Genomic DNA, 25,990 nt, shown 5'->3' on the forward strand with positions numbered 1-25,990 from the left:
GAAGTGACTTTTTATTTAGCTTCTAGAGGCATCATGGAGGACAGATTGAAGAGGGTGGGGCTGAGGTCACTTCATTGAAGTAAGGAGTGATGTGTACAGAAGCACTGGAGGGAGAAAGGAAGGGTTGGTGTCTTACTGGTTGTGAGAGGTAAGAGAGAGAGAAAGCTAGGATGATGTCTTGGTTCCCAGCTTGAGTGACAGCGACAAAAAGTGATTTTGCTATTCACTGAGATAAAAAAAAAATACAGAATAAGGAGCAGATTGGCGTCAAGGAGAGCCATGGTCAGATATTGGCAGATTTTTATGGCAATAGGAACTGGAGGCATGAATGGAGAGTGGTGATGTATTGGTTTACAATGCAGTCCAGCCTGGTTAGAGAAGGGACTCAATGTTGGTTGGTAGCCCAAGATAGATGAGACTCATTCGAGGTCTCCAGGTTGAAGAACAGGTGTAGTGGGAGAGGTGAAAGGCTGGAAGGCTGCGTTTCAAGAAGGAGACTTAAGAGTTTAAAATTTTCTACGTGGTGCTTTGGAGGCGATGACAGTATGCTTAGACAGGTGTTTGGCATGTCTGTTTCCCTCTAGAAATGGTGTGTTTATTTGTAGGAGCATTTTTTCCCAGGAGTGGATCTGTATCTTTCATCAGACTCTCAAGGAATCTCTTAGGACCCCATAAAAATTAAGAATTGGGGGGCTTCCCTGGTGGCACAGTGGTTGAGAGTCCGCCTGCCGATGCAGGGGACGCGGATTTGTGCCCCGGTCCGGGAAGATCCCACGTGCCGCAGAGTGGCTGGGCCCGTGAGCCATGGACGCTGAGCCTGCGCGTCCGGAGCCTGTGCTCCGCAGCGGGAGAGGCCATGGCAGTGAGAGGCCCGCGTACCGCAAAAAAAAAAAAAAAAAAAAAAAAGAATTGGGATTAGTTAGCACCATCTTAAGCTAATTCTCACGTTTCAGACATATCTGTCACACAGGTGCTGTGTGAGCGGGAGGCAAATATTTCTTTATAAAATTTTACTCAGAAGGGCCCTACACTACATGAAGGGAAGAAAATAAAAGCACAGTGGAAAAATGTAGGCTGACAGGTTAACAGTTTATTAATATTGTCCATTTTCTCCAGTGTTTCCTCCCACTTTTATTAATAATATTTGGGCAGATGAGGTTGTATGCATTGGCAAGCAGTTTGGTATATGGCATCATTTATATTTATAAATAAATGTGTATTTATCTTACTGTTTCAACCTTTGCTTTTTTTTTTTTTTGGCCGTGCTGCATGGCCTGTGGGTGGAATCTTAGTTCCCCGATCAGGGATCAAACCCATGCCCCCTGTAGTGGAAGCGTGGAGTCTTAACCACTGGACTGCCAGGGAAGTCCAGCCTTTGATTTAAAAAAAAAAAAAAAAAGTTTTTAGATTTCTTTGTTCCTAAGCTTTGGTGGACAATAAAATAGAAAAAAAGCTCTTCCTCTGGGATCAGAGTTAATAATCTGTTCCTGTAACCTAAGAGGTGACATAGAATTTGAACGGAGTGCTACTTCTTTTATAGTCTTAATACTACCTGCTTAGCTTGACAGGTAAGATGGGAGCCAAGATTAGAGGTACTTAGAAAATCTTGTCTGTATCTGTAACATTCCCTGTAGAAGTTATTTGCAGTAGCTGAAGCAAGTGCATCTCATCTCATCGCAGGTGCCAATGTTTTATTGTCAGGTACAAAAATGAGAGCTTTGCCAAGTTATTTTTTTATGGAAGATTTCTTTTTTTTTTTTTTTTTTTTGCGGTACGCGGGCCTCTCACTGCTGTGGCCTCTCCCATTGCGGAGCACAGGCTCCAGACGCGCAGGCTCAGCGGTCATGGCTCACGGGCCCAGCCGCTCCGCGGCATGTGGGATCTTCCCGGACCGGGGCATGAGCCCGTGTCCCCTGCATTGGCAGGCAGACTCTCAACCACTGCGCCACCAGGGGAGCCCCTGGAAGATTTCTTTTTAAAAATGCTGAATCTTCAGAAAACATTATAGTGTGTAATAATCCGGTCGATTGGAAGTCCAGGATGACATTTATAAAAGTACAATATCTTTTCTGATAGGAAAATATACTTTATTCCTCTTGCAAATGCTTAAGGAGGCAGGGCCTTGACCAGAGTGAGGGGCCTTGTGGAGTGGTTTCAGTGCTTTTACTAACCATGTTACATCTCACTTCATCCTCACAAAAATCCTAGGAGATGTGGGTACTGTTGTTCTCTTATGTTAAGTGAATAAAATATTAGTAAGATGCAATGATGAGGTTTGGATTCACATATTCTGACTTGAAACCCCATGCTTTTTCCACTGGACCACAAAGCTGGGAAAAGCGTTGAGGTGTCAGTTGACAGATGGCCCTAAATTCAAAGTTGAGCAGTTTAAATTCAGTCTTATGCTGAGTGGGAATTGTCAAATTAAAGTATTCTGGAAATTATGAGCTCATGCTCAGGAAGGGGTGATGAAGGCGTGGAGGCATGGAGACCAGTTTGAAGCATTTTCTGGTATGAGAGATTATGACTTGGGTGAGATATTGATGCGTGCCCAGGAAGCCACTTCTTTGTACCGCAGGAAAGTTGTTTGCTGAGCTCCTATTTTTCCATGGGGTGTATTGGGTGAAAGAGGGCAAAGAAGGTTAAGTCGGTTATAAAAGGAGTGTTTTTCTGCTACTGTATCCAGATGTAGTATCTCCTCCTCACCTTAGAGCTACTTCCCTGTCATACATTTGAATCAGGTGACACCTGGCAAGTTCCGACATAAATGGTTTATCACTTCAGCCATCCCCACTCAGTTTATACATAGGGTCATTCAGGCATTAGTTCTCATGCTAAGATGGTGGCTGTGGAAGTGCAGTAGAAGGGACCAGTTGAGAGGTATGTAGAAGAGGCAGGACCTGACAGTGAATCCACTGGCAAATACTTTCCGAGCACCTGCTGTGTAGTACACACTATATTTGGCATGTAGAAGAAAGGAAGAAGAGATTGGTGGATATTAGTGAGTGCTAAGTGATTTCTCAAAGAAGAAGCTTCTTGAAACAGCCAGAGAATGCTTTCTAGAAACATCACTTTACCTGGTCCTTGGGAAATAATCATAGATATTGAGGAAGTTGGAAAGTGTTGCTTACTTAGGGAAGCAGAGAGTGAATTCTTTTTTGATGTGTTAAATCTGAAGTATCAAAGGCATGGAAAGTGTGAGGTTTAGAAATCTTCTTCATGTAGGTGGTGGTTCACAGCCTAAGAGTATAAGAAACTCTTAAGGGACTGTATACAGACTGAATGAGTCTTAGGGGATCATTCAAGAGAAATGGTGGAGGAAGAAGGAAACAGTTACAGAGACTAGGATTCAGAAGACCTTGAGAAGCAGGGCAGCACCGTGAGGAGCTCTGGGCTTTGGAGTCAGGTGAGCCACTTGGGAAAACCAGGGTGGCCACTCACTATGTGGCCTTGGGCAAGTAACGGAACATCCACTGGTCTGGTCTGCTTTCTCCTTTGTCAGATGCAGATAATTATACCTGCCTGGTAAAGTTATGAGTACTAAGTAAAATAATTGTGTAAACTTCCTAGTATAAAGATGGCATGTAATAAATGGAAATTTTTATTATTAGCTGTTAGACTCATGGAAAAAAAGGATCATTCCAAGGAGAAAGTTGACATCAGGGTCAGATACATTTTAAAGATTGAGAAGGATGCAGCCTGGGTTGCACTAGGGGATGTGAGAGATTTTTACCTTTAAGAATGGTGAATTCTGAATGGTGATTTTCCTTGTTCCCATGTAATTCTCTGCAGGTTTCCACATAGTTTCCTTTAGAAACAAATAATGCCTTACTTGATCTGCATATTACTATTTTTTCTTAACTGAACTAGAAATTGGGAACATTGGCCACTCTGTTCATTTCCTGTGTCCTTAGTTAACATAACTTCTGCCCCCAATTCTCTGGTGATTCCATGGTTCAGGGAATTCTGGTTTTTCTTTAATATAGCCTGAATGCTTTTGGTTTTAAATTTTGAGGTATTTAAAGTGAAGCTTATTGAATAGTTTTATTTTTTGCTTTTGTTGACATTAGTCTGCTATGATTCATTACACCCTCAATTGCCTCAACAGATAAATAAGAATTGAATTTCAGTTATGTTAAGCTCTGTGTTTTCTAAAGCAATACCAAAGAGAAAGGCTTACGTTAGGGTCAGGAGTACAAAGGGAACTATTATGTAATGTTTGCCTCACTTTCTATTCAAGTGTGAAATAGGAATTCAGGAGAAGCAATTGGAATATCAGAACAGTTAGGAACAGAATATAATACATATATATTATATAAATATAATAAAATTTAACTGTTTTGTTTGTTGTCGTTGTTAGCCGTTAAAATAAGTGTTGAGCTCACGGACCCAGGGCCTTAACAAAATTAGGCACAAGCTGATGGAATAGTAACCATCCCCGAATCTGCCCTTCAGGCTCTGGTGCCCAGCCCTGCCTACTTCCTTTCAGTTCCTTGAACATACTGTGTTTCTTCTTTTTATTTGTCTTTGGCACAAGCTGTTCCATGAGGCTGAAATACTCTTTATTCATCCTCTGGAATTCAGTTCACACCTCACTTCCTCAGGGAAGCCTCTGACCCTCCCCCCAGGAGGGTCACATTCCATTCTCCTGTACCCTGCACTTCTCCCTCTTAGAGAGCACTGATCACAACTGTATGCTCCACCAGGGCAGGGAACAAGTCTAGTTTATTCAGGGCTCTAAGCCAATCACTAAGAGCAGAGTACACAATAGGCACTCAGTAAATATTTGTCGAATGAAGTTCAGCATTTATTAAGCACCAAGTACCTCACTTCGTCAACTCCTCACAGTAACCCTTTTAGGTATTCTTATCCCCATTAACAGATGAGGCAAGTGACACTAGAAAAGTAACATGCCCCAGGTCACATAGTCAACGAATGGCACAGCCAGAACTTGACCCACGTCACTTTGATGCCAAAGCCAGTGTCCTTCTTTTCTTTTATTTCTCTCATTGCGTGCTGTTATCCCACTGAAAAGCCAGTGTTCTAAGCGTGGCACTACGTGATGTTCCACAGAAAAGCCGGCAGAGGGTCTGATCAGAATGTAGCTTTGTACTTGTAATGCCCATTCGTAGTGTGCCTGCGTGCTTTCCCCAGTCGCAGGCTCTGCTTTCATTTGGAGGATATACAACTCTCCGTGTCTCAGTCCACATGGTCTGGGTGAGCTCAGCCCTAGGGATGAAGCCCTGTGCCAATCAGCATGACCCATCCCATTGAAATATGATGATTGATTCAGGGGTGGGCTTGTGACCTAATATTGTCAATAAGAGCCAATTGAGACTCAATCTAGAACTTTGGTTGGAGTCTTTGCAAAAGTGGACTTGATCTTTCCAACTGGCCATGGGCCCTGGAAGCATGAAGATTGGCATTACTTCAGAGACTCACCACCTGAAACAGAGAGGAGGGCAGATGTGACCCTAGACACTGTCTGGCTCCTGATAACGTTATCTGAGCCTTGCTCAAGCTGTGCCTGAGGTTTTCTGCCTGAATACTTTTCACTAATTTAGTCAGTGGAGTCCTTTTTCTGCATAAGCCTTTTTGGATTGGAAGTTCTGTCACCTGCAGTCAAGGGAATCTAACCAACACAGGACCTAAAAGACACTGGACGTGTTTTGACTCTTTTCTGTTTCCATTTTGCACAGGCTTAGGTCACTTCCTTAGGCTCTTTGAATGATCATAAATGTGTGTTTTCTGGGCCTGGGGAAGAAAGCAGTGAGAAGGTAGTACGGCAGCGATGCTTGTCAAAACAGGTGTTGTGGCTTTAGGAATCGTGGCCCTAGGACTTGCTCAGTAACTTGTGGAATGTAAGAAATTTCACTTACTTATTTTTCTGCATCTATAAAGAGTGAGGATAATATTTGCTACACTGGGGCTTCCCTGGTGGTCCAGTGGCTAAGACTCCACGCTCCCAATGCAGGGGGCCCAGGCTCGATCCCTGGTCAGGGAACTAGATCCTGCATGCCGCAACTAAGGTCCCACATGCCAAAACTAAGACCCGGCGCAGCCAAATAAATAAATATTAAAAAAAAAATTTGCTACCCTGTTTAAACGAGAGGGAGTTGATAAGAATGTGCCTAGTACTTTGTACTTTGGTATGACTCACCTTCCAATGTGGCAGTAACACTTCACCATGTCAACCTGTGGCTTTTCATATTTCTCAGTCCCTAGACTGACCTAACCAGTAGTGAGGTGGGTAAATAAGGAGGCTCCTACTTTTGGACGACCATAGAGGGAGGATATTCATGTTCCATAGCCCAGGAGGCCATAGATGCATGTCCTAACCTCACTGAAACATTAACTGTTTTCACGCTCAAGAGAGAATAGTAAGCTTTCTTTCTGCTCTATGGATTTCACAAATGCTGCGGAGCAACTAAGCCCATGCGCCACAACTACTGAGCCCTGGCGCGGCAACTACTGACGTCCATGCACCTAGAGCCTATGCTCCGCAACAAGAGAAGCCACCACAATGAGAAGTCTGTGCACTGCAATGAAGAGTAGCCCCTGCTCGCCGCAACTAGAGAAAGCCCACATGCAGCAACGAAGATCCAACGCAGCCAAATAATAAACAAATAAATAAATACATAAATAATATCTGCTAGCTGTATTTAGAGTTACCTGGCTGTAGGAGGAAAAATCTGTGTGTTCAAATAGCTTAATTTTCCACAGTGAAGGAAAGCCCTCCCAGAGACACTAAGAAAAATGAAACCAGGCCAGCAAAGATATAAACCATTAATTTTATTTCCATTCCTAAAATGTAAGTGAATTTATTGATTTGATATTTAAAGTAGTCTCTTTGCAAAATCATCTCAGAAAATATTCTAAATTTATTAAAATGCATGCAAACTATTGCTGAAAATTCTAAGTCCTCTTATTGACCAACTTGTTTTCACAGCACTTGTGATGATTTCCCAAGGTTTCCATGGTTACAGGGAACAAAGAAATCATCTTGAGACCAGAGTGGAAATTTGATCAGACTAATCCGAACAGTATTTATCTACCTCTTTACAGACTCACAGCTTGACTATTTTGAGGCGGCTCTTACAAAGCGTATCTAGTTATTCAAGGTTTGTCTAATTACAGTGGGCCTTCTCTTTGCCTGCAATTTACTACATTCAGCAAAGTATACGTTAGATAATAAGGAAAATGAACCCAAGAACTCTAACTGCTTCATATAGTTTTATGGATATACTGAAGTGTCAAGTACAAACTTCATCTTAAGAATTGAAGACTGGAATGCAGGGAAACAAACTCTGGTGCAATACCAGAATAAAAAACATAACAAAGCTGGGCAGAACTAGGTGTGGCATCCTGGTACATTAATGTTGAAAGCCAGCCCAATGATACTAAGGACAACAAATAGATTCAGATTTCTTTTTTTTTTTTGCGGTACGCGGGCCTCTCACTGTTGCGGCCTCTCCCGAAGCGGAGCACAGGCTCCGGACGCGCAGGCTCAGTGGCCACGGCTCACGGGCCCAGCCGCTCCGCAGCATGTGGGATCTTCCCGGACCGGGGCACGAACCCACGTCCCCTGCATCGGCAGGCGGACTCTCAACCACTGCGCCACCAGGGAGGCCCCGATTCAGATTTCTTTAAAAAAAAAATCTGTGCTGTTTAGGTTTGGAGTTTTCAACTAGTCAGTATTTCTTTATTTATTTTGTGAATTATTAAGATTTTTTTGGAATTTCCCTGCTGGCGCAGTGGTTAAGAATCCGCCTGACAATGCAGGGGACATGGATTCGAGCCCTGGTCCAGGAATATCCCACATGCTGCGGAGCAACTAAGCCTGTGCGCCACAACTACTGAGCCTGTGCTCTAGAGCCTGTGAGCCACAACTACTGAAGCCTGTGTACCTAGAGCTTGTGCTCCGCAACAAGAGAAGGCACCACAATGAGAAGCCCGTGTGCCGCAACTAGAGAAAACCCACGCACAGCAACGAAGACCCAACGCAGCCGAAGATAAAAAAATGAATTAATTTTATAGAAAAAGATCTTTTCACGTCTCCCTCTTCAAAGTCTTCTTTTGAGTGATTAACTGCTAATTAGCATCAACCTCTCAAAGAGAAGGTAAAATTAAAATCTGTTGGGTAATAATTTAAATAAGACAGAAAAAATTTGAAGTTACTGAATAAAGTAAGGTTTGAGGATAATGGTGGACTTCAATTATGAAAGCCCATTGTTTCCTTTAAGGGAGAGTTCAAAGCTGTTTTGTTTTGTTTTTGATTCTTTGGCAGACAATAGAAAATAGCTAAATAGGTTATAACATAAACTTTTAGTGATGAAATTCAAATTTACCTAAAAAAGGGGGTTCCCTTCTCCCAATTAGTTGTGTGTGTGTGTGTGTGTGTGTGTGTGTGTGTGTGTGTATGGCTGTGTTGCGTCTTCATTGCTGTGTGCAGGCCCTCTCTAGCTGTGGTGAGCAGGGGCTCTAGGTACACGGGCCTCAGCAGTTGTATCCATGGCCTCAGTAGTTGTGGCTCGTGGGCTCCAGAGCACAGGCTCAACAGCCGTGGCACATGGGCTTAGTCGCCCCACGGCACGCGGGATCCTCCGGACCAGGGATCGAACCTGTGTTCCCCACATTGGCAGGCAGACTCTCAACCACTGCACCATGAGGGAAGTCCCCCAATTAGCATTTTAAGTGTAAAACCCAAACCTTAAATTATTCGAGCCCTTCAGGTTTCAACTTCTATTTCACAGCATATCCGTAGATGTGAGGGCGCAGGAGCTCCCAGGACAGGGGGGCCTGTAAGTGCTGCAGCTTCAGCTTGGAGAAGCGGGCCCACTCCAGGGCCTTCCAGCTCTCTCTGGTCAGGTTGCATCCATCAAACAGAAGGTACCAGACAGGAGTCAGGACCTGTTGCCAGAAGTAATTCCAGGTTGAAGGCTTAGCTGCTACATGCTCCATGAAATAAAAAGCTCCTCCCTGAGAAAGAAAAGAAAAGAAAAGAAAAAAAAACACATCAAGGATTTTAGTTTGGGGGAAAAAATTTATAAGATGATTTTTTAAAAATTAATTAATTTTTTTATGGCTGCACTGGGTCTTTGTTGCTGTGCGCAGGCTTCCTCTAGTTGCGGTGAGCGGGGGCTACTCTTTGTTGTGGTGCAGGGGCTTCTCATTGCGGTGGCTTCCTTTGTTGCGGAGCATGGGCTCTAGGCGCATGGGCTTCAATAGTTGTGGCTCATGGGCTTTAGAGCACAGGCTCAGTAGTGGTGGCGCATGGGCTTACTTGCTCTGAGGCATGTGGGATCTTCCCGGACCAGGGCTCAAACTCGTGTCCCCTGCATTGGCAGGCAGATTCTTAACCACTGGACCACCAGGGAAGTCCTATAAGATGATTAAATGTCAGATTTCAGTGGCCCCAAAGGCCAACTTCATGAGAAGACATGGAGAAATTCAAACTTACTACGATACTATTCTGGTTAATAGTGTCATCTTCTGTCAGATTTTATACAGAGTTGCCAATCTATATTTTCTGTTCATAAAGGTAATACATAATAATAGTTAGAATTTGAAGCAGTTACTGCATGCAAGACCCTGTCTGTAAGACCTATCACATGTTAACTCAATCCTTACAATGTACTTATTTGGTAAGCATTATCATTCCTATGTTCTACAGATGAGGAAACAGAGTCACATAGAAAATAAACAACTTGCCCAAGGTCATACAGCTTACAAATGTCAGAATCAGGTTTTTACCTTGGGTGGTCTGGCTCCAGAGGCTGGCAATACTGTCTCACCAATATTATTTTAGAAAATTCAGAAAATACAGAAAAGTTTAAAAAGAAAAACAGTCAATCATCTTTCATCACCTCGAGACAACTACTGTTAAGATTTTGTGGAAGATGGTGGAGTAGAAGGACATGCACTCATTCCTTCTCGTGAGAGCACCGGAATCCCAACTAACAGTCATCGACAGGAAGACACTGGAATGCACCAAAAAAGATACCCCACATCCAAAGACAAAGGAGAAGCTGCAGTGAGATGGTAGGAGGGGTGCAATCAGAATAAAAGCAAATCCCATAACCACTGGGTACGGGTGACTCACAAACTGAAGAACACTTATACCACAGAAGTCCACCCACTGGAGTGAAGATTCTGAGCCCCACGTCAGGCTTCCCAGCCTGAGGTGTCCGGCAATGGGAGGAGGAATTTCCAGAGAATCAGACTTTGAAGGCTAGTGGGATTTGATTGCAGAACTTCGACAGGACTGGGGGAAACAGATTCCACTCTTGGAGGGCACACACAAAGTAGTATGCACATCAGGACCCAGGGGGAAGGAGCAGTGACCCCATAGGAGACTGAACCAGACCTACCTGCTAGTGTTGGAGGGTCTCCTGCAGAGGCAGGGGGTGGCTGTGGCTCACCACGGGGACAAGGACACTGGCAGCAGAAGTTCTGGGAAGTACTACTTGGCATGAGCCACCCCCCCACCACAGTCTGCCATTAGCCCCACCAAAGAGCCTGTAGCCTCCAGTGCTGGGTTGCCTCAGTCCAAACAACCAACAGGGAGGGAACTCAGCCCCACCCATCAGCAGACAAGCGGATTAAAGTTTTACTGAGCTCTGCCCACCAGAGCAACACCCAGCTCTACCCACCACCAGTCCCTCCCATCAGGAAGCTTGCACAAGCCTCTGAGATAGACTTATCCACCAGAGGGCAGACAGCAGAAGCAAGAAGAACTACAGTCCTGCAGCCTGTGGAACAGAAACCACATTCAAAGAAAGATAGACAAGATGAAAAGGCAGAGGGCTATGTCCCAGATGAAGGAACAAGATAAAACCCCAGAAAAACAACTAAGTGAAGTGGAGATAGGCAACCTTCCAGAAAAAGAATTCAGAATAACGATAGTGAAGATGATCCAGGACCTCGGAAAAAGAATGGAGGCAAAGATCGAGAAGATGCAAGAAATGTTTATCAAAGACCTAGAAGAATTAAAGAACAAACACCTAGAAGAATTAAAGAACAAACAAACAGAGATGAACAATACAATAACTGAAATGAAAAATACCCTAGAGGAATCAACAGCAGAATAACTGAGGGAGAAGAACGGATAAGTGACATGGAAGACAGAGTGGTGGAATTCACTGCCACAGAACAGATTAAAGAAAAAAGAATGAAAAGAAATGAAGACAGCCTAAGAGACCTCTGGGACAGTATTAAATGCACCAATATTCACATTACAGGGGTCCCAGAAGGAGAAGAGAGAGAGAAAGGACCCAAGAAAATATTTGAAGAGATTATAGTCAAAAACTTCCCTAACATGGAAAAGAAATAGTAACCCAAGTCCAGGAAGTACAGAGAGTCCCAGGCAGGATAAACCCAAGGAGAAACACGCCAAGACACATAGTAATCAAATTGACAAGAATTAAGGACAAAGAAAAATTATTAAAAGCAACAAGGGAAAAACAACGAATAACATACAAGGGAACTCCCATAAGATTAATGGCTGATTTCTCAAAAACTCTACAAGCCAGAAGGGAGTGGCATGATATACTTAAAGTGATGAAAGGGAAGAACCTATAACCAAGATTACTCTACCCAGCAAGAATCTCATTCGGATTCGATGGAGAAATCAAAAGCTTTACAGACAAGCAAAAGCTAAGAGAATTCAGCACCACCAAACCAGCTCTACAACAAATGCTAGAGGAACTTTTCTACATGGGAAACACAAGAGAAGAAAAGGACCTGCAAAAACAAACCCAAAATAATTAAGAAAATGGTAATAGGAACATACATATCAATAATTACCTTAAATGTGAATGGATTAAATGCTCCAACCGAAAGACACAGACTTGCTGAATGGATACAAAAACAAGACCCATATATATGCTGTCTACAAGAGACCCACTTCAGGACACATACAGACTGAAAGTGAGGGGAAGGAAAAATATATTCCAGGTAAAAGGAAATCAAAAGAAAGCTGGAGTAGCAATACTCATATCAGATAAAATAGACTTTAAGATAAAGACTGTTACAAGAGATAAGGAAGGACACTACATAATGATCAAGGGATCAATCCAAGAAGAAGATACAACAATTATAAATATATATGCACCCAACATAGGAGCACCTCAATACGTAAGGCAAATGCTAACAGCTATAAAAGAGGAAATCAACAGGAAAACACAATAATAGTGGGGGCCTTTAACACCTCATTTACATCAATGGACAGATCATCCAGACAGAAAATTAGCAAGGAAGCACAAGCTTTAATTGACAATAGACCAGATAGATTTAATTGATATTTATAGGACATTCCATCCAAAAACAGCAGATTACACTTTCTTCTCAAGTGCACACGGAACATTCTCCAGGATAGATCACATCTTGGGTCACAAATCAAGCCTTGGTAAATTTAAGAAAACTGAAATCATATCAAGCGTCTTTTCCAAGCACAACACTATGAGATTAGAAATAAATTACAGGGAAAAAACGTAAAAAACACAAACACATGGAGACTAAACAGTACATTACTAAATAACCAACAGATCACTGAAGAAATCAAAGAGGAAACCAAAAAATACCTAGAGAAAAATGACAACGAAAACACGATGATCCCAAACCTATGGGATGCAGCAAAAGCAGTTCTAAGAGGGAAGTTTATAGCAATACAATCCTACCTCAAGAAACAAGAAAAACCTCAAATAGTCTAACTTTACACCTAAAGGAACTAGAGAAAGAAGAACACACAAAACCCAAAGTTAGTAGAAGGAAACAAATCATAAAGATCAGAGAAGAAATAAATGAAATAGAAACAAAGAAAACAATAGCAAAGACCAATACAACTAAAAGCTTGTTCTTTGAGAAGATAAACAAAATTGATAAACCTTTAGCCAGACTCATCAAGAAAAAGAGGGAGAGGACTCAAATCAATAAAATTAGAAATGAAAAAGGAGAAGTTACAACGGACACTGCAGAAATACAAAGCATCCTAAGAGACTACTACAAGCAACTCTATGCCAATAAAATGGATAACCTGGAAGAAACAGACAAATTCTTACAAAGGTATAACCCTCCAAGACTGAACCAGGAAGAAATAGAAAGTACGAACAGACCAATCACAAGTAATGAAATTGAAACTGTGATTAAAAGTCTTCCAGCAAACAAAAGTCCAGGACTAGATGGCTTCACAGGTGAATTCTATCAAATATTTAGAGAAGAGCTAACACCCATCCTTCTCAAACTCTTCCAAAAAGTTGTAGAGGAACACTCCCAGACTCATTCTACGAGGCCACCATCACCCTGATACCAAAACCAGACAAAGATACTACAAAAAGAGAAAATTACAGACCAACATCACTGATGAATATAGATGCAAAAATCCTCAACAAAATACTAGCAAAGAGAATCCAACAACACATTAAAAGGATCATACACCATGATCAAGTGGGATTTATCCCAGGGATGCAAGGATTCTTCAATATATGCAAATCAATAAATGTGACACACCACATTAACAAATTGAAGAATAAAAACCATATGATCATGTAAATAGATGCAGAAAAAGCTTTTGACAAAATTCAACACCGATTATGATAGAGACTCTCCAGAAAGTGGGCATAGAGGGAACCTACCTCAACATAACAGAGGCCATATACCCACAGCAAACATCATTCTCAATGGTGAAAAACTGCAAGCATTTCTTCTAAGATCAGGAACAAGACAAGGATGTCCACTCTTGCCACTATTATTCAACATAGTGGCAAGGAACTCCTAGCCATGGCAATCAGAGACGAAAAAGAAATAAAAGGAATACAAATTTGAAAAGAAGTAAAACTGTCACTGTTTGCAGATGACATGATGCTATCTATACATAGAGAATCCTAAAGATGCCACCAGAAAACTACTAGAGCTAATCAGTGCATTTGGAAAAGTTGCAGGATACAAAATTAATGCACAGAAATCTCTTGAATTCCTATACACTAACAACAAAAAAATCAGAAAGACAGATTAAGGAAACAATCCCATTTACCATTGCAACAAAAAGAATAAAATACATAGGAATAAACCTACCTAAGGAGGTAAAAAACCTGCACTCAGAAGACTGTAAGACACTGACGGAAGAAACGAAAGATGACACAAACAGATGGAGAGATATACCATGTTCTTGGCTTGGAAGAATCAATATTTTGAAAATGACTATACTACCCAAAGCAATATACAGATTCAATGCAATGCCTATCAAATTACCAATGGCACTTTTTACAGAGCTAAAACAAAAAATCTTAAAATTTGTATGGAGACACAAAAGACCCTGAATAGCCAAAGCAATCTTGAGGGAAAAAACCGGAGCTGGAGGAATCAGACTCCCTGACTTCAGACTATACTACAAAGCTGCAGTAATCGAGACAATATGGCACTGGCACAAAAACAGAAATATAGATCAATGGACAGAATAGAACGCTCAGAGAGAAACCCATGCACCTATGGTCAACTAATCTATGACAAAGGAGGCAAGAATATACAATGGAGAAAAGACAGTCTCTTCAGTAAGTGGTGCTTGGAAGACTGGGCAGCCACATGTAAAAGAATTAAATTAGAATACTCCCTAACACCATACACAAAAATAAACTCAAAATGGATTAAAGCCCTAAATGTAAGACCGGACACTATAAAACTCTTAGAGGAAAACGTAGGAAGAACACTCTTTGACATAAATCACAGCAAGATCTTTTTTGACCCACCTCCTAGAGTAATGGAAATAAAAACAAAAATAAACAAATGGGACCTAATGAAACTTAAAAGCTTTTGCACAGCAAAGGAAACTATAAACAAGACGAAAAGACAACCCTCAGAATGGGAGAAAATATTTGCAAATGAATCAACAGACAAAGGATTAATCTCCAAAATATATAAACAGCACATGCAGCTCAATATTAAAAACACAAACAACCCAATCAAAAAATGGGCAGAAGACCTAAATAGACATTTCTCCAAAGATGACATACAGATGGCCAAGGAGCACATGAAAAGCTGCTCAACATCACTAATTAGTAGAGAAATGCAAATCAAAACTACAATGAGGTATCATCTCATGCTGGTTAGAATGGGCATCATCAGAAAATCTACAAACAAAAAATGCTGGAGAGGGTATGGAGAAAAGGGAACCCTCTTGCACTGTTGGTGGGAATGTAAATTGATACAGCCACTATGGAGAACAGTATGGAGGTTCCTTAAAAAGCTAAAAATAGAATTACCATATCACCCAGCAGTTCCACTACTGGGCATATACCCAGAGAAAACCATAATTCAAAAAGACACATGCACCCCAATGTTCGTTGCAGTACTGTTTACAATAGCCAGGTCATGGAAGCAACCTAAATGCCCATCGACAGACGAATGGTTAAAGAAGATGTGGTTCATATATACAATGGAATATTACCCAGCCATAGAAAGGAATGAAATTGGGTCATTTGTGGAGACGTGGATGGAGCTAGAGACTGTCATACAGAGTGAAGTAAGTCAGAAAGAGAAAAACAAATATTGTATATTAACGCATTTATGTGGAATCTAGAAAAGTGGTACAGATGAACCGGTTTGCAAGGCCGAAATAGAGACACAGATGTAGAGAACAAACGTATGGACACCAAGGGGAGAAAGTGGGGGTGGGGGCGGTAGGATGAACTGGGAGATTGGGATTGACATATATACACTAGTATGTATACAATAGATAACTAATAAGAACCTGCTGTGTAAAAAAATAAGCAAAAAAGCAAAAAAAAACAAAATAAAATTTTGTATATACATTTATATATTTTTTTTTCTAAAACTAGGATTGGAATATACATTCTGTTTTATAATCTGTTTTATTTTATTTATGTATTTGAGTATTATTCTAAAAGATGGTTTAAAAAACCTTTATGCAATATTTCACACCACTGAAGTTACCATCTCTTTTTTTTTTTTTTTTTTTGCGGTACGCGGGCCTCTCACTGTTGTGGCCTTTCCCGTTGCGGAGCACAGGCTCCGGACGTGCAGGCTCAGCGGCCATGGCTCACGGGCCCAGCCGCTCCACAGCATGCGGGATCCTCCTGGACCGGGGCACGAACCCGTGTCCCCTCAACGGCAGGCGGACTCTCAACCACTGCGCCACCAGGGAAGCCCTACCATCTCTTATTTAACCATTCTCATTTAGGCTATTTCCAATTTTACATTGTTATAAATACTGTTACAGTGAACATCCTTATCCATAAATCTTTGTGACCATCTATAATTATTTCCAAATAAATAACTTGCTAAAAAGTGGAATTGCTGAATCAAACTTCTGTGCCTTTTTAAAGCTTTTGGTACAGGTTGTCAAATTGCCCTTTGGAAAAGTTGTAGCAGTTTGCATTCATGCTAGCAATAGATGTGAATGCCCATTTCCAATAAACTCTCATCAGTACTTTTTTCTCCTATATCTTTGTCAATTTGATGTGTAATATGGTATTTTTGATAACCTGCATAGCTTTAATATTCGTAATCGTAACATCTTTTACTAAACCTTATTGATTATTTGGATTTCTTGTTTTCTGATTTGTCTGTTAATGTCCATCCATTATCAGTTTTCTTCTTTTTTCTTTTCTTTATTTATTTGGTTGTGCTGGGTCTTAGTTGTGGCAGGTGAGCTCCTTAGTTGTGGCTCGCCGGCTCCTTAACTGTGGCATGCTCACTCTTAGTTGCGGCATGCATGTGGGATCTAGTTCCCTGACCAGGGATTGAACCTGTGCCCCCTGCGTTGCGAGTCTTAACCACTGTGCCACAGGGCAAGTCCCCACTATCGGTTTTCTAATAGGCCATTGGTTTTTTTCTTACTGATTAGTAAGGGCTTTTAGTATAATTAGACTACATAGACTACAGATGTTTTCCCTTGTTTGTTGTTTGCCTTTTAATTACAATTTTTTAAACTTCCCCTTTTATTAAAAAAAAATCTTTAAATTCATCTGAGTATTGTTCTTAGGCTCTGCTTTGCAAACCTGTGGGTGTCTGAATCCATACCTAGTACTGCCTGGGACTAAATAACCATGTCTTATACTTTTTTTTTTTTTTAGTTCATTAGTTCATGTCTTTTATTAACCAATATACAATAACCTGTCTTCTGGTTTGTTGAAACAATAGGTCAGACAACATTTGTCACAATAGGTTTGTCAAAGTGGCTGGCCATAAAAACTCCACACCAAATTTATCTGAAGGGCACTCCCGATGAAGGTGACTGCTTTTGCCATTCTGATCCACCTTACAGTATTTCAGGACAGCCAGCTTAACCTTTCTCTCTCTCTCTCTCTTTTTTTTCTTTTGGCCATGTGGCTTGTGGGATCTTAGTTTCCCAACCAGGGATCGAACCTGGGCCCTCCGCAGTGAGAGTGCAGAGTCCTAACCACTGGACCGCCAGGGAATTCCCAACCCTCTTTCTCTTATGCTTGTTCTTCTTGGGAGTGGTGTAAGACTTCTTCCTTTTCTTAGTACCAGCACGAAGTCTCAACAGAAGATGAAAAGTAGACTCCTTTTGAATGTTGTAGTCAGACAAAGTACGTCCATCTTCCAGTTGCTTGCCAGCAAAGGTTAGTCTTCGCTGGTCAGAAGGAATTACTTCCTTATCTTGGATCTTGGCCTTTACATTTTCTATTGTATCTGAGGGTTCGACCTCGAGAGTGGTGGTCTTCCCTGTCCGGATCTTCATAAAAATCTGCATCCTGGTGGCGGCACCACCACAGGTGGTGGATCCAAAAAGCCTATGTCTTATACTTTTGTGCCATTGTCACAGGATGTAAACGATAGGATTTATTTTATTAAAATACTGAATCATCTAAAAGTGTTACTAAATTCATGGTTATATTTTGTCATTAGGTATTTTATTTGGTCAGTGGATGCTGTGTGTAAATTACTGTCATATAGGAGTTAGTAACTGCTGCTTTCATCTAGGACGGTCCTATACTTATGGGTCAAGTCTGGACACAGTAGAGGCTACACATTATTAAGGAGTCTTCAGAAGTTTTCTACTTATCTACCTCTGGGGTGAAGGGGGAAACGGACCAATGATTACCTCCCAGACCCAGGGTGACCATCCCACTCCTTAGCCTCTTCTAGCCTCCCTAGTGTTGGCTATCCCAGGCAGGGTTTAGAGATGGAGTTCCTCCAAATCTATGGGTAAGTGTAAGACCTGTGTTCAGGAATGGAAAACTTGACATTTCCTGATTGAAATATTTTTTTTCCATAGAAGAGGACAGGAGAGAAGAGGTGATCCAGGCCTGGGGAGGTTGCTGATGCCCTCTGGGTTACACAGGTTAAGCTAGAGATGCCTGTTACCCACTCAGGTGACTGTCGAGTAGACAGCTGGGTATGAAGATCTGGGGTTAGAAGAGAGATCTGAGCTTGATACTTAGATTTGGAAGCCATTTGTGTATGCACGGTAATTGAAAACATTGGGGGTACATGAGATTGCACAGGGCGTGTATATAAGTGAAATGAGAGCTAAAAAAGAAACTCCAGCGTTTAGGGGATGGGCAGAGGAAGAAAAGCCAGCAAAAGTGGTAGAAATGTTGAAGTCAGATAAAAAGCCCCAGTGACAAGCACTGTGGTACAGTGATAAGAATATTTGCATTAAAGTCAGACATAGTGGCTGTGTAACTTGAGGCAAGTTTCTTAACTCCTCTGGGTCTGTTTCCCCAGTCCAACATGAAGGCAATACCTGCTTTAAAGGACTGTTTCCTACATGAGAATGTAGGAAAGCTCTTGGTTCTGTTCAGCAGAGAATGGGTGCTTCGGAGGAGCTAAGGAAGACCACCAAGAATATGATCCCCTAAGGGCACTCTCAGGGCTTAAACCAGAGATGACCGTTACTTGCTTTGCAGAGGTGTTGTGAGATTAGTAACACTGTAAGCAAAACCTCTAACTGTGCCCAGTCTTAGGACACAAGAACCCAGGATTTGAGTATCAGAATCAGACTTTTTTCAGTTACTACTTTGACGTTGGCCTATCCTTGAGCCAAAGACAGAATTACAGTTGGCCCTCAGTATCCGCAAGTTCTGCATCCTTGGATTCAACCAAATGCAGATCAAAAATGTTTGGAAAAAATCCAGAAAGTTCCAAAAAAGCAAAACTTGAATTTGTCACATGCTGGCACCTGTTTACATAGCGTTTACATCGTATTAGGTATTATAAGTGATCTAGAGATGATTTAAGGCATATGGGAGGATGTGCATAAGTTATATGCAGGTACTGCACCATTTTATATAAGGGACTTAAGCTTCTGTAGATTTTGGTATCTGTGGAGGGGACAGGGAGGGACCCCGAGGAAATTGAGGGATGACTGTATATTAATTGCCTCTAAACACTATCTTCAAGTCCTTTTCTTCCTGAGGAACTTCCTCTGTTAGAAAATAAAACTGGGGATTACAGAACATCCATTTCCTCTAGTATAGTAAATTCAAATGTTAAGATACCCATACTTGAGACTCCCCTGGTGGCACAGAGGTTAAGAATACGCCTGACAATGCAGGGGACATGGGTTCGAGTTCTGGTCTGGGAAGATCCCACATGCCGCGGAGCAACTAAGCCCGAGTACCACAACTACTGAGCTTGTGCTCTAGAGCCTGTGAGCCACGACTGCTGAGCCCGCATGCCACAGCTACCAAAGCCCACGCGCCTAGAGTCTGTGCTCCGCAACAAGAGGAGCCACCCCAATGAGAAGCCTTCACGCTGCAACTAGAGAAAGCCTGCGCACAGCAACAAAGACCCAACGCAGCCAAAAATTAACAATAAATAAATTAATTTAAAAAAGATATCCATACTTTATGTTCACCTATGTTTAGAATAAAACTATGTTAAACTAGTTTTTAAACAAACAATAAAGGTAATATGTGAAAATTACATATAGGTATAAAGAATTTCAAACTATACAGAGAGGTATAATATGAAAAGTAATTCCTTCCCCTCATCCAATTCCCTTCCCAAGAGGTAACCACTGTTAATAGTTTCTTGTGTATCATTCCCATTAACATAAATACTTATATAGGTATATTCTCCCACACACACACAAATGGACTTATACTGTATATAATATTCTATGCTTTCATTGCTTTTTAATTTAACACTGTCTCTTGAGGAGATAGTTTTTTCATATCAACATAGGTAACTCTTCCTTGTTCTTTTAACAGCTGCACAGAAATCCTTTATACGATGCGACAATTTACTCAACAGCCTCCTACCTCCTATTGCTGGATGTTTAGGTTATTTCCAGTTTGTGGTATTACAAATACTGTAATGAATATTTTCGCATATGAATGAGTTTTTGCACATTTGTGCAGTATAGCTATAGGATAAATTCCTGTTGGATGAAGGAGGAAGTGTCCTTGAAAATTTGATATTATCAAATTGCCCTCCAAAGAGGGCACTTCCTCCAACTGGGGTAATCCAGTCCCCCAGACTCACCCCAACACCATATTGAACTTAAAAGTCTCTGACAGTGTTAGGTAAAAATAGTATCTTGCTTTAATTTCTTCTTAATTGAAGTATAGTTGATTTATAATATTATATTAGTTTCAGGTGTATAACAGTGATTCAGAATTTTTATAGATTGTACTTCATTTAAAGTTATTACAAAATAATGGCTATATTTCCCTGTGCTGTAGAATATATCCTTGTTGCTTATTTATTTTATACATAGTAGTTTGTATCTCTTAATCCCTCACCACTACCTTGCCCCTCCCCACTTTCCTCTCCCCTCTGGTAACCACTAGTTTGTTCTCTATATCTGTGAGTCTATTTCTGTTTGTTATATACATTCATTTGTTATATTTTTAAGATTCCACGTATAAGTGATATCTTGCTTAAATTTGTTCTTTTATTGCAAGACAACATTTATATCATATATTGGCTATTTTTATTTATATTTCTGTTCCTGTGCTTTGCTTACTTTTCTCTCTTTTAAAAAACTGATTTAAGAATTCTATTGATCTTGATTTGTAATGTCTTTTATTTTTTTATTAAAATTTTTTTTATATTAATTTATTTAGTTTTGGCTGCCCTGGGTCTTTGTAGCTGCACGCAGGCTTTCTCTAGTTGCTGCGAGCGGGGGATACTCTTTGTTGCAGTGCAAGGGATTCTCATTGCAGTGGCTTCTCTTGTTGCAGAGCATGGGCTCTAGGCGCACGGGCTTCCGTAGTTGTGGCACGTGGGCTCAATAGTTGCGGCTTGCGGGCTCTAGAGCGCAGGCTCAGTAGTTGTGGCACACGGGCTTAGTCGCTCCGTGGCATGTGGGATCTTCCCGGACCAGGGATCGAACCCATGTCCTGCTTTGGCAGGCAGATTCTTAACCACTGGACCACCAGGGAAGTCCTGTAACGTCTTTTAATATGAAGTTAACGCATTATCTATCATCCTTGGCAAATACTTTTTACAAACTTTTTTGTACTTTAAGTTTTTTTACACTCCTTTTTTTTCTCTGCAGGAGTTCTAAAATTTTACATATTCATGTATTATCAATCTTTTCCTATATAGCTTCTTTTCCACTCTAAGATTTTTTTAAAAATTCGGCAGTGTCTTCTCTAGTAGTTGTACTTTTTATGTTAGGGTGTTTGATCTACCTGAAATTGATAGGGCTGCCCTTGGTGATAGTGATTACTACTAACCAGCCCTCACACCCTGTACTCACCGGCCTCAGCACCCTGCACACTTCCTGGAGGATCCGCTCCTGGTTCTTCACGGAGCACAGGACCAGTGTGCAGACCACCACATCCATGGAGTCGTCGGCCACCTGGTGCAGGTCCTCCCCGGCAGCCACCAGGAAGGGCTCAAACTGCAGGTGTCGGTTCTCAGCAATGCTCTTGATCAAGAACTTCTCAAAGTTGGGGTTGGGATCAATACAGGTCACCCGGCATCCAGGCGGGTAGAACTTGAAGTTGGGCCCTGTGCCGCAGCCCAGCTCCAGCAGGGAGAGCTTCCCGGAGGGGCCTGCGAACTCCTGTAGATTGCTGAAGAGCTCCTGCTTCTTGCTCGCCATCCGTTCGTTGTACATCACAGTAAACCTTGCCAAGAAGTAGGGGAGCGATTTTTTGCATATCCAGTTCCACAGGCCCAGGAAGTCCAGCAGGTACACGGGAAATGCCAGGATGCAGACGGCCAGCCGGAGGATAAAAATGGTCAGCGCCATCACTCAGAAGAGAAGAAAACAGATCAGCAGTTAGAGGCCTGACTCCTTTAATTGCAGGAAGTAGGTTTCTGGCCACATTCCAGAGCCAATCAGCTGCAGAGGAAAGAGCTGGTTGTGCTGGAGAGACGCAGCTGCAGTAAAATCTCGGGCGAGAGGCCCATTTCACCCAGTTAATAGATGTTTGCCAAAAGTTGCCTCATAGCTTACTTTTCATGAGGTAAAATGAGAAGGTTCTCAGCTTTTCCTTAGAAGGAAGGCTGATTACAACCCATTATTACAAATCTATTCCTGCTTGGAGACTACTGCAAGTTTCCTGCTGAAGTTTTAAATGCACAACATACTTACAGCCTGTCTGGTTCTCCAGTGACCTCTGCTAAGAAAACAGAATCCGTGGGTGGAGCCTGGTTAACCCACACCAGAAAGCCACTGCCAAAGCCCATTTATTACGTGACCCCTCCTACTTCCCTTCCATTCCGCCCTCATGTTTTTTTAAACAAATTTTTTTTTCTGCTGATTTTATTTATTTTTTGTCTCTTGTGGATGCCTTTTTTTTGGCTGCATTGGGTCTTTGTTGCTGCATGTGGGTTTCTCATTCCAGTGGCTTCTCTTGTTGCAGAGCACGGGCTCTAGGCGCGTGGGCTTCAGTAGTTGTGGCACACGGGTTCAGTAGTTGTTATAGCAGCCTATATTTTGAAAAGCATTTCCCTCACCCCCTTTTTTTCTTCAGTCTCTGTAGGCAGTATTTTCGTTTTCTCCTGGGGTGTTTACATTTCAAAGACATTCACAACTTCAGGGACAGAGAAAGAATGACGTTTTTCTCCTAGGAGTTTTGGGGTGTATTTCTCTATTATCAGAAGTCTAGGGTGACTACTATTTAGATTTTTTCTTTGTATTAGGGGTTGGGCAACATGAGGCACTCTGTTTCAATCACCACAACATCTTCCCCTTTGCTCTCCTCACTTTCCCAGGGATTCTACCTCTTAGCATCCTAATCAGGCTTTCTCACAAGTACTTGGACCTTAATCTGCAGTAGCTTGTGCCCTCCTAGCTTTGCAAAATGGCACATGAAGGTCTCCAACTTATTATTCTGCTCTTGTACCTTGTCTGCCAGCCCCGAAGCTAGCAGAGTAGTGGACAACTGCATGTTCTTCTCTAACTTCAGCTCTTCTTCCAACTGTCTAACTCAAGCTTCAGCCTCTATTTGGGCATCAGTGGCCACAGAACTGCCCACAGTAGAGGACAGCCCACCGCAGCAGCCATTTGTTTCCCTTCTTTGCCACAGTGTGCTCTGCTCAGTTCCTCAAACAAATGCATCAACACACCCGGCTTTTTCAGGGTGCCCCTGTACTCACACATTGGTCCACAAGCATCTAACATACAGGCCACCCCTCCTGACATAGAGGTTGATGTCTAACTCAGGATATTATCCTCAAATGCCTCTTGCCCAGGGCTTGTCTCTTCAGTCTCCTGGCTGCCTTATCAGTTGTTAGTTCACAACCTGGCTGCTGTACACCCTGAGCAAGGAGAGACTGAAGAAAGAAGCAGACCACTCCAGATTGGTAGCTGGCAGGTTTAATAAGAAGGGGGCTTCCTTATGAGGCTTGCCTTAGATGGCCACGAGATGAGTAGATCTCCACGCCCACCACCAGAATCATAAAAGTTTAGATAGAGGCCTTAACTGGGATCTGTCACCTCCACAGTCCAATGGTCTCAACACCTTACTCTCTCAAAGCTGTATCCTTGGAACAGCTCCCATTGTGGGGACAGTGGTAAGAATGGACATTTCAAGGGCAGTTGAGGGAATGAGGAACCTCTGATTGCCTGAGTCCAGCCCATCAGTCAATCACTGATTACGTCCTCTTGATGACCTCCTCCAATATACTTTGTGTCCTTTTTTTTTGACCACACCCCGGGGCATGCAGGATAATAGTTCCCCCACCAGGGATCGAACTTGGCCACCCCCACCCCCCGCCCCCCACAGTGGAAACACGGAGTCTTAACCACTGGACAGCCAGGGAAGTCCAGTTTGTGTCCCTTTTTTAGTCAGTTTATCTAGAGGTTTTTCACTTGTATTGATCTTTTCATAAAACTAGCTTTTAAGTTTTGTTAATTTTTCTCTAGTGTTTGTTTTCTATTTCATTATTTCTGGACTTTATTATGTTTTTTCCTACTTACATTGAATTTAATTTGATCATCTTTCACTTCTGAAGTTGAAAACCTTAATAATTGATATAAGCCCCCCTTGCCTCTTCTAATGTAAGTATTTGAAGCTATAAGTTTTTCTTATAGCACTGTTTTAGGTGGATACACAAAGTCTGATGTACTGTGTTTTCATTTTCATTCAATTTAAAATGTTTTCTAATTTTCCTTGTGATTTTTTTCTTTGACCCCATGGATTATTTAGAAGTTGTTTAAATATTTGGGGCTTTCATAGGTATCTTTGTATATTGATTTCTAATTTAATTTTATTGTCACAGAACATACTATGTGGGCTTCAATCTTTTGAAGTCTATTTAAATTTGTTTTATGGCCCAAAATATATTTCTTCTCAGAAAGTGGTCCCTGTTCATTGAAAAGAATGTGTATTCTGAAGTTGTCAGGTGTAATGTTCTATAAATGTCAATTAAGTTAAGGTAGCTGAAAGTGTCATTCAGATCTTCTGTATTCTTATTATTTAGTTGCTCTGTCAATTATAGTGAGAGATGTCTTACATCTACAATTATGATTGTGAATTTGTTTTTCCCTTTAGTTATTTCAGTTTTTGCTTCATGTATTTTGAGACTCCATTATTAGGCACAAATACATTTATAATAGTTGTAGCTGCCTGATACATTTCCTTTTCATCATTATGAAGTGTCCTTCTTTGTTTTTAGTGTTTATTTTTGTCCTGAAGTCTATTTTGTCTGGTATGTATTTAGCCACTCCGTATGCTTTCTAATGTTTCCTCTTTCCAACTTTATTTTTTATTGGAGTATAATTGCTTTACAATGTTGTGTTGGTTTCTGCTGTACAATGAAGTGAATCAGCTATATGTATACATATGTCCCCTCCCTCTTGGACCTCCCTCCCACCCATCTAGGTCATCACAGAGCACCGAGCTGAGCTTCCTGTACTCTATAGCAGGTTCCCACTAGCTATCTGTTTTACACATGGTAGTGTATATGTATCAATCTTAATCTCCCAGGTCGTCCCACCCTCCCCTTCCCCCACTGTATCCACATGTCTGTTCTCTACGTCTCTGTCTCTATTCCTGCCCTGGAAATAGGTTCATCTGTACCATTTTTCTAGATTCCACATATATGCGTTAGTATACGATATTTGTTTTTCTCTTTCTGACTTACTTCACTCTGTATGACAGTCTCTGGGTCCATCCACATCTCTACAAATGACCCAATTTTGTTCCTTTTTATGGCTGAGTAATATTCCATTGTATATATATACCACAGCTTCTTTATCCATTCATCTGTTGATGGACACTTAGGTTGTTTCCATGTGCTGGCTATTGTAAATAGAGCTGCAATGAACATTGGGGTACATGTGTCCTTTTGAATTATGGTTTTCTCAGGGTATATGCCCAGGAGTGGGATTGCTGGGTCATATGGTAGTTCTATTTTAGTTTTTTGAGGAACCTCCATACTGTTCTCCATAGTGGCTTTATCAGTTTACATTCCCACCAACAGTGCAAGAGGGTTCCCTTTTTTTCCATGCCCTCTCCAGCGTTTATTGTTTGTAGATTGATTACGGCCATTCTGACCGGTGTGAGGTATTACCTCACTGTAGTTTTGTTTTGCATCTCTCTAATAA

The 25,990-nt window shown here is 41.6% G+C and overlaps 1 protein-coding gene across 2 annotated transcripts; it reads right to left on the reverse strand.

The window, feature by feature from the left end:
- Positions 1–1,744: 1,744 nt before the first annotated feature.
- TMT1A (thiol methyltransferase 1A) lies at positions 1,745–22,541 on the reverse strand. Of its 2 annotated transcripts, XM_073788681.1 has the most exons (3): positions 21,689–22,541; positions 8,710–8,979; positions 1,745–3,808 (listed from the first exon to the last, which is right to left on the reverse strand). In XM_073788681.1, the coding sequence occupies exons 1-2, from the start codon at positions 22,184–22,186 to the stop codon at positions 8,743–8,745; spliced, it is 735 nt and encodes a 244-aa protein (XP_073644782.1). In that variant the 5' UTR covers positions 22,187–22,541; the 3' UTR covers positions 1,745–3,808; positions 8,710–8,742. The 2 variants fall into 2 exon arrangements, with proteins under 2 accessions (XP_073644782.1, XP_033722617.1); XM_033866726.2 differs by lacking the exon at positions 1,745–3,808 and having other exon boundaries at positions 6,773–8,979; positions 21,689–22,540.
- Between the last annotated feature and the right edge of the window lie 3,449 nt (positions 22,542–25,990).

Source organism: Tursiops truncatus, chromosome 11, assembly GCF_011762595.2.
Source record: "Tursiops truncatus isolate mTurTru1 chromosome 11, mTurTru1.mat.Y, whole genome shotgun sequence".
In the NCBI taxonomy this organism is placed as follows: domain Eukaryota; kingdom Metazoa; phylum Chordata; class Mammalia; order Artiodactyla; family Delphinidae; genus Tursiops; species Tursiops truncatus.